The 16,806-nt window shown below is 42.4% G+C and overlaps 2 protein-coding genes across 5 annotated transcripts in view; both read left to right on the plus strand.

Moving 5' to 3' along the window:
• The window catches only part of arhgef10 (Rho guanine nucleotide exchange factor (GEF) 10), a 48,958-nt gene extending 43,775 nt beyond the window's left edge, over positions 1–5,183 (plus strand). For all 4 annotated transcript variants that reach the window (XM_086049740.1, XM_086049741.1, XM_086049742.1 and 1 more), the window contains 2 exons: positions 1,999–2,121; positions 2,528–5,183. In XM_086049740.1, coding sequence (XP_085905866.1) covers positions 1,999–2,121; positions 2,528–3,033 — 629 coding nt within the window. In that variant the 3' untranslated portion in view covers positions 3,034–5,183. The remainder of the gene's footprint in view (positions 1–1,998; positions 2,122–2,527) is intronic.
• A 1,947-nt stretch (positions 5,184–7,130) lies between these two features.
• Positions 7,131–11,710, plus strand: kbtbd11 (kelch repeat and BTB (POZ) domain containing 11). The gene is made up of 2 exons (XM_086050649.1): positions 7,131–7,538; positions 9,097–11,710. The coding sequence occupies exon 2, from the start codon at positions 9,188–9,190 to the stop codon at positions 11,090–11,092; it is 1,905 nt and encodes a 634-aa protein (XP_085906775.1). The 5' UTR covers positions 7,131–7,538; positions 9,097–9,187; the 3' UTR covers positions 11,093–11,710.
• Positions 11,711–16,806: the final 5,096 nt, after the last annotated feature.

Raw genomic sequence — 16,806 nt, forward strand, 5'->3', positions numbered from 1 at the left:
TTACCAAAAATGGGGTAAGTAGAGTAAACCTTTCCAAGTGGCACAAAAATGCTGGTGTAACAACTGGGCGTGAAAAACAGTGCGCAAGACTTCCACAAATGTGTAACATAACACTAAACTCAACCCTGAACCAAACCGTTCCCGCTTAATCAAAACGGGGCGACAGTCACCCTGATTAAAAAATGAAAATGTGCACATTAACAGTAGACACAGCCTACTTTATCAACTTAAAAGTCTACGGCTAATCCCGAAGAATGCTGTCTTCTCCACCCATGGAGAGAGAAGCACAATTGCACACATGGCGCTGTTATTCTTAGTGTGACTGAATTGCTGGCGCTGTGTAATATTGTAGCGTATGAGATTTACTCCTCCCTCCTGCTGTTGCTCGTCAGGGCTAAGTGCGGATCAAAGCGGTACTCTGCTGTAGGATCACGATCGTGTGGATGTTCCCTCTGGATTTATTTTAGTTCACCCTCTGGGTGGGGAACTCCAAATATTATGAAAGGGGAAAGTTGACCAAGCCCCCCCCAACCAGCAATGTGTTTTTCTGCCCATCGCGTGCCTTCATTAGAAGCACATGTGGTCAAGATTCCCCGTCCTCAGAAGGGCTTTAGGAAGAGGAGTGTACCTGGCTGCCTCCCGGAGCAATGCCAGAGTGGTTGGTGAGCCCCATGGAAGGGGTCACCTCTAGTTGGGGGGGGGGTTCCATCACAGGGACTGGAAACCATTTTTCCACCAGCCAAAGAGGATTACTGTGAGGGAGGAAATTCAAGTCAAACTGTTAGCGCAGCAATGACTCATGACAGCCTTACCCCTCACCATACAACAGTAAAAACTTTTTTTTGTTTTCTGTCCTTGGATCAGATATCTGACAAAGCTCATATCTATGGTGAGTCTCACAATCTGTCAACATGTCAGACTTTATTGCCTTCCTTTATGAACAGAGATGTAAACAAGACTTTGACTGTGCATCGCACTGATATTTGTGACCAAGAGGGAAACAAACAGGTGGCACGGTTAAACTATCGCTGCCACAAGCTGTCCTGAAGAGAGGCACTGCTTGTTGCTTAATTACAGTGTTACGCATCAGTCGTTCTGTTATGTAACCCTCTTGTGATTCTTTGTTTAACTGAGGCTTGAAAAGAGCTACATTTATTCACAATCTTTTCAGTGTTGCCGTGGAGATAAATAAACCTCATCGCTGCAGAAATATGCAGACTCACCTTCCTCAAACAACATTTTACAGCCTGCCGAAGTGGCCTCTTTTTCCCTGGAGGTTAACAAAACACAATTTGGACAAAAGTATTGGGACGCGGTGGCCGAATGGTTAGCACGTCTGCCTCTGAGGTTGGGACCTCGAATCTGTGCCTTCTGGCCTTCCTATGTGGAGTTTTCATGTTCTCCCCGGTTTCTCTGGCTTCTCCAGCTTCTTTCCATATTCTAAAAACATGCATGTTACGTTAATTGAAGAGACTAAATTGTCCTGAGGTCTGAATTTGAATGTGAACGATTGTCTACATAGCCGCGTTTCCATTTCAGGTACCAGAACAGCCCGGCCCGGCCCGGCCTCGCTTGACCCGACCTGACCTCCGTTGCTTTTCCATTACAAGTGGCAGCAATCAATTAGTGCAGGATCAAGTGAACTGTGCAAGCCTCCACTGCACAGTACACACTCGCAGCCTGCGGGCTTCTGCCATGATGAGACGTGCGTCTCGGCAACTCTTGGCCAAAGTCACCTGAGATGTGAGAGACCAACTCATCAGCAATGATTATCAGGAGAAGCGATATATGCGAAATATGGATGGATGAACTTTAAACTACAGCGACTTCAAATAGTAAAATAGGATGTTGGCTTTAACAGCTTCCACTCTGGAGTGTGTGTGTGGGGATTTTGTCCATTGGGTCACAATCGCTGCTGTAGTTGTAGTCCAACAGTAGATTATTTTTTTATATATGTAAAGTATAAGCGAATAACGTCACGCTTGTGGTGTTCCACAGGGAACCAGAGAGTGTCAGTGAGCAGTTTACTGGCTTGCCATGGTATGCTACTCGTCGGAACCAACCTGGGCGTAACTGTGGCCCTCTCTGTCCCCAGACTACAGGGTATCCCTAAGGTCACAGGTAATACAGGTCCAGCATATTGGCATTTGTATGTGTGGGTGTATGTTTACATAATGGGGAAACAAATAACACTAATGAAAATGATTACGAGCAAAGGTAGTTGTCACGTTAGCTACACCTGCACAATACATTGACAAATAACTCATGTTTTTAATTGATGTTGTCATTGAGATAGCGTTTGCCCTTTATAGGCAGGGGTGCACATAAGCGGCGCATAGGTGCCCATGAGCACCGCAAATTGGTTCATGTCTGTCACAGCGCATTTGCGTTCCAAGCATTTTGCATTGTCATTATTTTGGGGGGCTTGAGTTTTGCTGCGGCTGCAGTATTGTATCGGATTCCATGACATCTTGAGTCCACGTGAAGCATTGAGAATGAACATTTGAGTGCTTGTGTGTGTCTTCAGGTCGGGGCATGGTATCCTTGCATGCTCACAACGGCCCAGTTAAGTTCCTAACTGTGGCCACAGCGGTGTGCAACCGACCCTCGGGCCTCCCGCCCCCCGCCTCCTCAGCGTCAGCCCAGCCAGTAGAGCCAGAGGACGGAGAAGGCACTCTGCCGCCCTCAGACTCCACTTCAACCTTGCCTCAAGGACAAGGAGTATGGCTGGGAGAGGCAGGCTGCACCACCATGGCACTCCAGGACTCACTGTCGTCCTCATCCTGCGGTTCTTTAGTTCAGTCCCAAGGTTCCTTGGAGCACGGGCCCGAGGACGGGGCCCTTTACGACGTACTCCATGATCCGGCCCACCACCAGAGGGCCCGCCGGACCAGCAAAGTGAACGTTAGCTCTCTCCTCGTGGTTTCTGGAGGTTTGGGCCATCGCAGGGTGAACAAAAAGACCAAACAGTCACGCCATGAGGACAACACCTCAACCATCCTGATCTGGCAGATCCCCTTGCTCAACATGTGACCTAACAATACACCAGTCAAACACAACTGAATTACCAGGGAGCAGTTGTATTTGTTATCGTACAAATGTCTCTTGACTCATTTCAGGCACACAAGTCTTCACACCGCTTTTCAAATGCCAGATTGTTGTAATAAGAAAGAATGAGACCAAGGTAAAATCATTTGAAAAACTTGACAGTTGCATTTTTAGAAGCAACACATGAACACAAACAACACATTTAGGTAATGGAATAAAACTCACAGGCATATACTCATGATCATCCATGAAAAATGTCGAGTATTACAGCATCTTAATGACTCACTTGCAGAAGTTATAGTAGTAGTAGTAGAAGTCTATTATTTGTTTCTGTCTGCCTGACTACAGTATAGTATTCTACTGCCAAGGCGGGCACGCCAGAAAGGACAGCACAGTCGATTTGATAGCTGCCGTAAATCATGATGCACAAATGGTTTGGTTCTTTATATTCGAGTTCATTATGTTAGTACTGTTTTTGTAAAGTACAGTATTGTGGATTTTTCCTTCGTCTGCACAACACCTCCAGGCTTCTGCTGTAAAGCAAAAAAAAAAGTGAGCTGTTAATGGACATTGTGTGCTGACTCTCAGGTGTCAACAAGAGTTTCGAATGTTATTTGTTAATTGTGAAAAAATAGCCGCAGCCCCCAGTTATAACAAGGTGAGCACACTTTTGCAGCCACTTAATCTCAGTTATTTATTTTTTTTTGTCTATGTACAATTTTTTTTTATTCACTTGAGTCTTACGGCTCATAGGCCACAATAATGGGGGAAAATGGGTTTTTTTTTTAAGTGATTATTTTGGTCTCCTTTTTTTACATGACAAAAACCTGACATTTGAACAGGGGTTTGTAAACTTTTTATATCTACTCTATGTCCCAAAGATGACTAGTGTTACATTTATACTAATTATGGAGCAATGACAACAAACGAAATGCCTTATTTAAACCAGAAAGGCAATACTTTCCTCCAATGCAGTATATTCCTGATGATATCTCATTGCAAGATAAAAGAAAGGGAACTCTTGCAGGCTAACATCACATGACTTGCCACTAGTTTTTGTTTGTTTGTTGTATGCAAGACCACAGTTTGTAAAATGGTGTTGAGATTTTTTTTTTCCTGCATGTGGCATGCAAAGTTACAATGTGGCTGTTATATTCTGTAAACTTTTTTTCCAAGATTAGGATCAGGTTTAGGCAACCCTGTCATAACTTGTTGAGGTGTAAATATGGAGTTCACTAAGAATTGTCTGTAAGCGTTTTGAGGGAGAAAAAACAAAGGTTCTTTGAGTAATATAAAATATCATTTGATGGAACTGGCCTGGTGTTCCCACTCATGTGTTTACAAAGAAAAGGGATAAAAAGGTGAAGTAACGTTGACTGATTTGCTTTGGAAAGACTAGGATGTCTGGCTGGCCAGTGTTCTCCACAAATGGAAGATTTTTTTTTTTGTTTTGACAAGGAAAGGTTTTTTGTTCAGCCCTGAATCCTCTTTCTCAGTTAAGAATATTTAAGAGACTGTAAAAACATACTTTTGTTTGTTGTTGTATACATTTACGTGTAATACTGTATTTCTGTTATGTTCTAAAACAATTTATACATGTTTTATGGAGATAGTTATGTACTTTGTGCCATATGGATGCCATTTGGGGAAATTAGTTTATATTCTAACCTAGGGAATACACAGTACTAAGCACTGTGGAAACTTGATTAGATGTGAATGGTTGGATTACTAAACAAACAGTGGCAGTTTTAGGATGAAGAACAGAATATCCGATTCTCCTTTACTACATGTTGGGACTAGCAGTGTGCCTGAGGTAGGTGAGTGGAGCGTGATGCAGCTCTTCTGGGATTTCACTACTCATTTCTCCCACTGCTGAGCAGAGCGGGTCAAGCCGTTTTCTCACTCCAAACGCCCACATCCACTGTTGCGCAACCATTTTCACTATTCACCTGCAATCAAGGGGCGAGATAAGCTCTCGCCTGTCCATAGTCCATAGCGCATGCTATCTTCTGCTATGCTACTAATATAATCAGATCTGTCCGGCAGTCATGTATTAAAACATTTGTACTTCTGATGTGATATAATGTGTGGCCTACTAGTAAACTCATGTTAGCTTGTGGCTGGCATTGACAACCCTGAGGTTTCCATAGAGATGCTCATTTAGTGTGCACACATCTGTCCCCGGCCTGTCTCTGTTCTCTGAGTATGTCTGCCATTTAAACCGCTAACCGCACAGGCTTGATGGTTGTGCGGCCAACAAACACTACACGGGGCAGATCCATAGAATATAGAATTGCACAATTTGATGCTGTTTTAAATTAGTCTCGATCTATTCTTGCCGTATTTATAAATATTCTTCTGTAGATCTTTTCAAAAAGTATTGACAAACATTTGCTTTGGCAGGCATTCCAGTAAGATATTATTGTTGATTACTAATTATTTTGTTTTGTTTGTCTTATTTAACCTGTATAATATAAGTGTCTTCTTGAGAGAAGTGCTATAAAGAAAATCTACTTATAAAGTTCATTTTATAAAAAAAAAAATCAGTACCGCTCTGTCAGTGTGTACACGTACAAGCCAATGGATTGTATCTTTATCAAAATATGCTGATTACTTTTTTCAACTACCGCAGATAGAAATGTGACATAAAAGCATGTAACGAGAAATAGGTAAAGTGAAGTGCAGATGAGATGTTTGTTGTTTATCTGATTGAGATTTTACCGATTTACATGTAAAACAACAGTGAAAAATTCTCTGTATAAGCTGAAAAAAACTCATAAGGTGTGTGGTTTTTCAGTTATCATTTTCTGATTTAGCCTTTTTAGGTGATCAGTTTACATTAACAAAGCTATACAAACACAGTTTAATAGAGAATCCAATTTTTTCTTGAGCACTATTGAGGCTCTGGGTTATTGTGCATATAGTGTAAATTCAAATTTGTGCTTCACTAGATTTCAGAGCCTTTTTTTTTTTTTTTACTTTTACTTAAAGGGGAATTCAAGCCTAACATTTTTTTTCAAGATTATGAAAATGACATCATACCTGCTCAGGGCTCAGGTAACGACCAATCACGGCTCACCTGTTTTCTGAAGCAGAGCCCTGAGCAGTTGTGATGTCATTTTCAGTTGACAGAAGTGACAAAATGGCCGCCCCCAGAGATGGCTAAAAATGTGTGGATTAACTCTTATTCCACAAACTCAATATTAATCCGGATGCCGTGTTTCAACTAGTGGGCCTGCTGGGAACCCATCCATCCATTATCCGAACCGCTTATCCTTACAAGGGTCGCGGGCGTGCTGGAGCCTATCCCAACTGTCATCGGGCAATAGGCAGGGTACACCCTGAACTGGTTGCCAACCAATCGCGGGGCACACAGAGACAAAAAAACATGCGCACTCAAAATCAAACCTAGGGGCAATTTAGAGTGATCAATCAACCTACCATGCATTTTTTTGGAGTGTGGGAGGAAACCGGAGTACCCAGAGAAAACCCACGCAGGCACGGGGAGAACATGCAGCACACAGAGACAAAAAAACATGCGCACTGAAAATCACACCTAGGGGCAATTTAGAGTGATCAATCAACCTACCATGCATTTTTTTGGAATGTGGGAGGAAACCGGAGTACCCAGAGAAAACCACGCAGGCACAGGGAGAACATGCAAACTCCACACAAGAAGGCCGGGGCCGGAATCCAACCCACAACCTCTGAACTGTGAGGCAGACATGCTAACCAGTTGACCACCGTGCCGCCCCTGCTGGGAACATATTCTTGAAAAAAACATGGGTTTGGGTTAATTTCCCTATAAGCACAGGGGTTAACAAGAGTTATGTACTTTTACTTGAGTGCTGATAGTGTAAGTGTACTTTTGCCACCTCTGCCAGTGACTGTACAATTGATGCATTTAGTTACAAAGTGCACGTAAATTTCATTTACTGTACATGGTACAGTCCTATCAACCGCGCCCATGGTGGTACCATGGTATATTGGGGGAGTGAAGGAATGATGCATGCGTCCTGCGCGCGTCCAACAGATGGAGCCTTGCCCTGTACAGTTGAGGGTTAATACTCACTGAAGGGGCGTGGTTTAGGGCAATAGTCAACTGTATGGGGGGAAAAAAAACTAACAGGATATCTCTTGAGTAGTCATGCCAATGCTGGACGCTTCCAGTGCATGAGGACACTCGCCACGTTTGTTGAGTGCACGGTCACGCGAGGAGGCTGGTGAGGGAGGCGCGCCCACCGGGGGGACTGCTCTTCGATCGCCGCTTGAGCCTGCCTCGCCCCGGCGGCGGGGAGACTTCAGATTGGAGCAGTCGAAGACAGACCATTCATAGGATCGGGTGGTTTAAGAGGTGAATGGGTGGACGGGATCGAGACGAAAATGTGGATAAAATAAAGTCATCTCGGGTGACTGCTTGGTCAGGATTGTGGTGGCTTTGTTGGAGGGATTGCTGGTTCCAGCGCTTTAATCGCAAACTGAAATCGCAGGTAGGTTGCATTTAACTTCGCATGGAAATAAATGTAGATTCCTTTAAGGTTGCAATCAGACAATCTTCTTTCATTTTATCACTTGTTTTCTCATTGTTGCAAGAGCATGATGAAACAAGCAGATGCTCTTTTCACCCTTTCCTTGTCATTTTAAGGAGCAATTTAGCCATGCGCATGCGCAGTAAAGGCATCTAGTTCTCGCTCTCAATAATGAACAGCTAGAGTGATTATTGCAGTAGGTCACGCAGTTTCTAAAAGAAACGTGCTTGGCCTTTGGTCTTACCTTTACAGTATTACGGTGTACATGTACAATATAAATTGCGGTATGCGAACTGTTTCTATCTGTATTCCTGAATTCAAAATTAATGGAACTGCAGTGTATTATACAGATTATAATCCCTCAAAGAGTAATTAATTTTAAACCATACTGTACAGTATTCATGTACTGTCTGTTCTATCTATCTATCTATCTATCTATCTATCTATCTATCTATCTATCTATCTATCTATCTATCGATCACCACACAGAACCGAATCAAACACTTGCAGATATGCAAGGAGAGTTGTCAGTGTGAAAGAGGTGCACTCTTGAGCTAGGAAGTGGAGACGGTGCCTTGCTCAAGGACACCTCGACAATAGCCACAAAGCAGACTACCATCGCATCTCCCCAACAACTATTTTTACATTTTGTCCGCAAAGGAACGTGATTCATGACCTTATGTATGTTTGAAACCATCTCATAATCTTGTGGGCAGCACAGTGTACTAGTGTTTGCACGTCTGTCTCACAGTTTTAATGTTTTAGGATTAAATCTTGGCTTCCTCCTTCGTGTGTGGAGTTTGAATGAATTTTGCTGTTCCCCTGACTCCCTCCCACATTTAAAAAACATGCATGTTAAAGTGAAAGTCAATCCAAACATATTCTTTTTCCAGAATATGTTCCTATGCAGGCCCACTAGTTGAAATATGACATTCTGATTAATATTGTATTTGTCATTGATGTATCGAAGTTGTTCAGGGCTTAGATAACGACCAATCACTGCTCACCTGTTTTCTGAAGCTGAGCAATGATTGGTCGCTATCGTTATCTGAGTCCTCGACAGAAGTGACAAAATGGCCGCCAGCTGAGCTAGCTAAAAACGGGTGGCTTCCTCATATCCCACGCAATATGAATCTAAATGTATGTTTGTGATTGGCTGGCAAACAGTCCATGGTCTCGTCTCGCCCATTGGCAGCTAGGTTAGGGTCAAATTCACCTGTGACCCACTCTATTGAAGACAAGCAGTGTAGAAAATGGATAGTTTTGTTCACTATGTTAGTGCTTTTTTAGCACATTTTTTTCTTGTCATCATACTTACCTTACTTCTCTAATATGTTAATCCCCCACCAATTTCCTTTTAAATGGCATTCTTTATACATATTTATAAAGTTGAAATGATGAGGCAGCAATGCCTTAGAGGTATTACACTGCATTGCAATGTTAGTCCTGTTATGATAAGAGAAATAATGCCCGTCAGCAATTGCATCTTAATGAGTCATGTTCCCTCCCTTCCATGTAGGTGACAGAAAGACACAAAAGACAGAGGTTTGTCCACCCCACCAGTATGAACAGTAAGGACGGCATCGTCCATCACAAGTGAGTACATCAGGATGACCGAGGGCCGAGGGCCAGGAGGAGGGGTTGCTGCAATCGAGGCCGATGTCATCCGCCACACAGTCAACCTTGTGGCAAACACTGACAAGGCCAGGGATTTACATCCGGGTTTTGTCCAAGGGTTTTTGGGGGACGACACAGCCTTCAACGTCCCTACAAGGTTTGAAAAAGAATACCTGCTGGATGGAAGCCTGATAACCGAAGACAATCATAACGATTGTCAAAAAGGTAACGGCTCATACATGGCAAGTGCAAATAAACTTGATCCGTCCAAAGAAAAGAATGCGGTGGACTTTCGATCTCATGTTGACTCGAGGGTGTCCCACATGGAATCAAACTGTGCAAGCAGTCAAATCCCCAATGGCGCAAGAGCAAAAGAGTCACGCTTTGCTGGAGCTAAACCTTCAACAGATCAATCGGACTTATCATGCAACCCGGACGACAGCTCAGTTGCGGTCAAGTCATTGTCTGGTACAACCGAGCCTGATTTAGTCATCGAAGTTGGCGGTCAGACAATCAACGCTCACAAGTCAGTCCTGGCAGAAAAGAGTGACTACTTCAAAGCTCGGCTGTCACGAAACATCCTCAAAGTGAAGGGCATGAGCTACAAGACTTTGTCAATCCTAATCGACTACGTTTACACTTCCCAGATGAATGTTTCTAAGGACAATGTCGTAGACGTCATCACGGGGGCCAAAATCCTCCAGATCCCTTGCGCCGTCCAGGCAGCCATGGACCGCATGACAGAACAAATCACCGCGGGGAACTGCTATGAGATTCTGAGCATCGCCAAAAAGCAGCGACTTAGTGAACTGAAGGAGACCGCCTACGGGTTCATGAGCGACAACTTCCTGCAGATCCTGAAGGACCCGTGTGTGTACGGGCGCCTGACCGGGTCGGAGCGCGACCTGGTCCTGAAGAAGAGAATGGACGGGAGGAAGACTCTCATGGCTGCTGAGATAAACGACGTGTTTGAACGCGTCGGGAGCCGGCCGCCGAGCCGCTGCGGAAGCCGTCCCCAGAGCCCCTTGTCCGTGGGGTCTCTGGAGGAAAGTCACACGATCCACTCCTTCAGCGAAGTGGCCAACGACTGGAGAGCTTTGACAGCCATGCCCGAGGACGTCAACACTAAAGGCTGTGGGATCTGCACTATGTACAACTATCTGTTTGTGGCAGGTGGGATAAAAGGCCATGGGGACAAGGGACGGGTATCAGACAAGGTCTTCTGTTACAACCCCAAAACAAACCTCTGGGCCGAGATCCGACCCATGACGCAGGCTCGTGCCCAACTAAAGCTCGTGTCCATGGATGGCTACCTGTACGCTATCGGCGGGGAGTGTTTGTTTACCGTGGAAAAGTACGACCCTCGTATGGACCGCTGGACCGCCGTGGCCCCTTTGCCCAAGGGAGCTTTCGCAGTAGCTCACGAGGCCACGACCTGCAACGGGGAGCTCTACGTATCCGGGGGCTCGCTCTTCTACCGCCTCCTCAAGTATGACACCAAGAGGGACGAGTGGCAAGAGTGCCCGTACAACAACAGCAGGAAGAAGTCAACAGATATGGTGGCGCTCAAGAGCTTCATCTACCGCTTCGACGTGACCCGCGAGCAAGGGATCAACGTGTTCAAGTACAACAGCATAGTGAAAATGTGGCACGATTGTGCGTCGCACAGGCTCGGCAGCTCGTTGCCGTTTAGGTGCGCCGTCGTAGGCAACTGCATCTACTGTGTGAACAAAAGCCAGACTCTACAGTTTGTGGTGGAGGAGGAGAACGCCTCCTTTGTGGAGGAGCCGCTGAGGGCGCCTCTCGAAGCCAAAGGCGTTCTTTTTCCTTTTGTGCTTACTTTGCCTGAAAAGCCTGAGAAAGTTCCGCCTGGGTGCGATCCAGAGTTACAAAACTAGAACGCAGACCACCATATTCGCTGTCTCTAGTCTCTCAGCTGTCTGTATCAGTGTGTCATTGCCTGCTTGCGAAAGAATGTGTGTATTGCATGGCAATTTCATGTTTTTGCAGAGACAAGCCTTAAAAAGGGAACTTTCAATGTTGAGTGAAAAATATGTTGGAAGTGACAGTGGATTAGTACTTCTGGCTGGTGTTGTTTGGTGCACTTTTGTGTTTGGATCGAATATTAATTCCACCATATGGACTTATTGACATGTGCCGATGAATGATGCGATGTGGCTTCTATGCAAATGAGACAGCTGTAGGGCTTCACTATTGATGACTGGAATGTCACTGAATGGAAACAGAGCAGTATTTTACACAACTTGAAACGTTCTTTTTCGATGCCGTTGTCATTGTAGTTCACCGTGAGTGAGCTTTGGGCAATCCCAGAGAGGTCAAATTATCAACATCGGCACAAGCTGCGATAAAGCAGCACGGAGATACTAAGTATTTCAAAGTGATTGTTGTAACCTTTTATTCCCATTCAAATTCCCATTCCCATTAGGTGATAGGCTTCAAATATTGTAATATATACATATACATAAACATATATATATACATATACATATATATATATATATATATATATATATATATATATATATATATATATATATATATATATATATATATATATATATATATATATATTTTTTTACTTTCTGGTCCTGGAATCGACATCGCTAAAGTCTGCAGACTTGAAACTACTATAAAACAACATTCATCCATCCTTTTTTGCCATCATTAGGGTCACAGGTGAACCGGGGGTAGGGGTACACCTGGTAGCCTGTCAATCGCATCGCATTGCACATACAGTGAACCACCGCTATTTACAGGGGATAAGCAACCAAGCCCTATTGCAAATAACAGAAATCTGTAAAAAAAAAAAAAACTGCCGCCCCCCCTAAAAGGGGTTTCTATTAGCGTAACCCAAAGCATATAAAACATAAACGATCATAAAGCATCAACATAATGCTTCGAGCATGTACACAATCATGAACCCATGTTACATGAGCAGCAACAGCAGCAGTTCAAATATTCAACACAAACAAACCACCTCACAAGCTCATCAGTGGTATTAGATCGGCTAGATAACAAATACAGTATTATGCACTAGAACTTCACACAAATCAGTAACTCATTAAACTCACCTTTTTATACACAATAAGAAGCCACATACAGCCTGATATAATGTCAAGTTGACTGGACCAGTAAAATCATAGCTTAATTATTATCTGAATAATAAGTGCTTCTTTTAGTTTTAATGCAAAGCAACACAAGTACATAATGTTCCATCTCTCCATTTAATGAACTGTCATGTTTCAAAACGTTAAGAATAACCTTCAGTTTTACCATAACATCATCATACATCATAACGGTTCACAGTGATTGTATATAAAGGTGCAAAATTATAAGTCACAGGTATTTGACAAATATATCATTGTGCTTTAAAAGCAAATCAATTTATGAAGATGTAGAATTTATTTTCACCGCTTTATTTAACATAGGCATAATAGTTCTCAAAATGCGCCCCAACCCCAGGCCCCCCCAAAATGTCTTTATGTAGTTTTTCACTTTCAAATTCATCCTGCAGGCCAGATTCACCGCTCTATCGGCTGTATGTTTGACACTCCTGAAAACATTTTTTCTAATTTAGAGGCTTCTGTGAAACTAATATGCACATTTTAGGAATGTGGGAGGGAGCCACAGTACTGGGAGTAAACCAACGTAAGCACGGGGGAACCTGCAGACTCCAGACAGGAAGGTCGGAGTCGAGATTCTAAAACAGAACCTCCGAACTGTGAATCAGACATGTGAATCACACCCATGCTGCCATAAGAGCACATGAATCAGCTTTTCTTTTTTTTTTTTTTTTAATGAATATGTTGCATACGGCATAAGAGTATGTTTCAGCACTTCTACACATTTGCCAAAGATATTGAATTATCTGTTCAGTCTAGTTAACAAGTGACAAATTGCCCATTTTGGGTGTGTGACGCTCATTGAAAGTATTGTTTTTTTGGGTTTTTTTCCTCGAGTACCATGTTGGCTGCTAACAAGCTCTTTCAGGGATGTTTAACAAAGCTAGAGAGTCTGTGTAAGAAAACAATCACAGAGCCCAGTTTATATGCGATATTTAAAGGTCAACTCAGATGCCACATTGCTTCAGTCAATCTGTTGATGGCCTTTATTGCCATCACCAGTAAGATCACCTGGTCTGTATGGCTCTCGTATGATATACTGTATTCTTCATGCATAAAATGAATAATTTTATTTGAGAAATGTCTTGAAAAGTATGTGTTTGCTGCTACAAAAGCACAATGTGAGTTTAGTATGAAAGTGTATATAATTCTGATCGCAACAATGTTATGCTAATGTGCTTGTATTTCAATGCAGTCGGCGTATCTTGGACAAACTGGATGTGGTTTTGCTACGTTAGCTGTCAGGCCTTTCTATTTTTCTGTTTTTTCCTCCTCAGTATGGATATGATGGATTTGCATCCATTCCCGTGACGACAGCTCAGTGCTGTAAAGTCGGGTAAACACTTCCAGTGTAAAATACGTTGGAATGGGCTAACTCATTAGGTGTTGGATAATGTTTATTTGGATAATGTTTATCAGTAAAAACAAAGTGCTTCGAATAAAGTTGATGTCTGAAAATGTTTCAATGTTTTGACTTGTTTTTTTCTTCTGGCTCCAATGTGAAAAGTAGCCAGATTATGCCATCTAGTGGACATTTTTTGTCATAAAATGTACGCAGACATTATTGTACGGTACTTAAAGGGAAACGGAAAATATGAACAATTCCGTATGCAAAAATAAATGCAAATAATTGGTTCTTAGTCATGTACGTTACAAATACAAAAACATGAAGTCGTCACTCCAACATCATTTAACGTGTATTTCAGATGTCCAATCAAGCTACTTCAATATTGTAGTAATACAGTTGATGTTTTTTGTTGTTGTTATTTTTTAAATTAATATATATTAATCTGGAATATATCTTTGTTCATCATCTATTTTTGCCAGCAACGTAGTGACAGACGGAACAATTTAAAGCTCTTCTATTGGGTGTCAGAATGTACAATAAACCTTTTGCCCTTTCATACACAAGGATAGGTAAAGGAATCCACCAAATATATCAGCTACTAAAATGAATAGGGCAGCTGACCTGATCCAAAACAGAGGGGAATTTCTTTCCAATTAAATCTAAGATTAATTTCCTGCAGGCGGCAGGGTGGTCGACTGGTTAGCGCCTCACGGTTCAGAGGTCGCATGTTCGATCCCGGCCCCGGCCCCGGCCTCCCTGTGTGGAGTTTGAATGTTCTCCCCGTGCCTGCGTCGGTTTTCTCCGGGTTCTCCGGTTTCCTCCCCCATTCCAAAAACATGCATGGTCATTGGCTAATTGATTGGACACTCTAAATTGCCACTATAGGTGTGATTGTGAGTGTGGATGTTTGTTTGCCTCTATGTGCCCTGCGGTTGGCTGGCAACCAATTTGGGGTGTCCCCCGACTACTGCCCGAAGACAGCTGGCATAGGCTCCTGCACTCTCCGCGACCCTTGCGAGGTTAAGCGGTATAGCTAATGGATGGATGCATGGATTCATTTCCTGCATCACACGAGCACACTAGTGCTTCTTTAGAGTCTTTAGATGAAAAATATTACATTTTTAACAACCTTAAAAAAAAATCTGTCTAATTTATGACGGTGTATGTATTCCATATTTCAAGATGTGTGCACTTCCTGTATGCCAAACCGCTGTATTTACTTTTCAACACTGGGGGGCAGTGTGAGCGTGGAGCTGAGTTCATAGTTGTTTTGGCCTGATTTGAAGTCTGATTTAAGTTCGATGAAGATTCTCAAAAAATATTTATAAAATAATATGAACGGAAAGAGTGGGGTAAGCACAATTGATTATTGAATATATATCTATTGTAAGCTTTTTTGCTAACGTCAACATGCAGGTATGGAATCGATCTTCACGCAAACGCGCGTTTGCTGCCATTGAAATGATGATTGACAGCTGTTTTACACTTTGACCCTTGACTTCTGAACCTAATCTTAGGCCAATCAACTAAAACCAGGCATCAGCGTTGATCATTAATTTGTTTGTATGATGCCCCCCCCCCCTCCCATTTTCAATTTTAATTTAATTGTATGAAATTATAATTTTGACATTGTAAAAAAACATATTAGGAGCAGGTTGACTTTAACGATTTAATTTTTGGCTGATGGTAGTGCTGAGAGTGCTGAGAGTCTTGAAAAATCATTGGAGTTGAAATTGGCTTTTGCCAGCATGCACTAAATTTAGTTGATTTAATTTAGCAATGGTACGGATCTGGAGAGTGGTTTAGTGAATTCTGACCCCATCTTGTATCTAAATAGATTATCCAAAATTAGAGGTCTTCTCAATTTGTTGTTCCTTCACAGCAATGATGGCTTGACAGTCACTAACTTGGTATTCACAAACATACCACTTTTGTACTTATGACATTTACAACTTTGGGACATCTCAAATCACATAAAAAGGGAAACCTACCTCCGTTGTCAGTTGTCATCCCTTTGGGGTACATGAGTACAGTAAAATATACACGTAGTGATGGGAAAATGACGCTTCAAATTAGCTTCATGAACCAGTTGTTGCATTTTTATTTTTTTTTACTCCTTACATCTTACATCAGCAATACTCGAAACAGTGCTGTCCTTTATCTTTTCATTTCTCCTTGACATGATGACATCATTCAACCTTTGTTTGGTGAAAGAAATGTGGCATGAAGGCTAGGAGGTTTGACTTTTCGAAAATGCCCCTGGGGCATATTCACCCCCGCAGTGAATATGCGACCGTCATCAGCGAATCGGGAGTCTGTCAGTCCAGACTGAGGAGAGTCATCGGAATTGATGACCGGATAACGACAATTCTGGTGACTTCACTTTTTTTAAGTTTGCTGTTATTCGCCGGAAAAACGATTGTCCGTCAGAAAATGACACCACAACTGCTCACAAGGACCTATCACGGCTGACCTGTTTTCTGAATCCGAGCCGTGGATGGTTGTGAGCAGTTGTGATGTCATTTTCAGTCGACAGAAGACAAAATGACCCCAGAGACGGTTAAAAACGAGTTGATTAACACTTATTCCACAAACGCAATATTTGTCAGAACGCCCTGTTTCAACTAGTGGGCTTGCATAGAACATATTCTTGAAAAAAAATGTTTTGGTTGACTTCCCTCTTTAAATATGGGTTTGGGAAAATAGTGTAGTTTTTAACCTGGATTTAAAAGCATTTACACTTGGGGCTCACGTCTGTTGGCAGCTTATTCCATTTGCATGCAGCATAACAGCTAAATGCTGCTTCACCATTTTTAGCCATCTAAATGGCGAGTGCTAGTTTCTAGAATGTTTTACTTGTGGATTTTTCTTTTTAAATAAATTACTACAAATAAAGGCTTGACCTTAATTACTACAAATGCTAAAGATTGTTGACACTCCCTGTAGTTGAGTGAATCAATGTACCTGGCCACTATGTTAGAAAATATGGTCATCATGATGTGTTATGTTGCAATTATATCACAAACCTTGTAGTTTGATTTTTTTTTCAGTGCCCTTTGGTGTCTATCTTTGTTTACTAACACGGATCTATAAAGGAATATGACTTTCTATTTTAATTTCC

Source organism: Filicampus tigris, chromosome 13 (assembly GCF_054856515.1).
Source record: "Filicampus tigris isolate MCC_2025a chromosome 13, RoL_Ftig_1.0, whole genome shotgun sequence".
In the NCBI taxonomy this organism is placed as follows: domain Eukaryota; kingdom Metazoa; phylum Chordata; class Actinopteri; order Syngnathiformes; family Syngnathidae; genus Filicampus; species Filicampus tigris.

Coding starts and splice junctions, on each gene's coding strand:
- kbtbd11 (XM_086050649.1), top strand. CDS start 9,188: ATGACCGAGGGCCGAGGGCCAGGAGGAGGGGTTGCTGCAATCGAGGCC.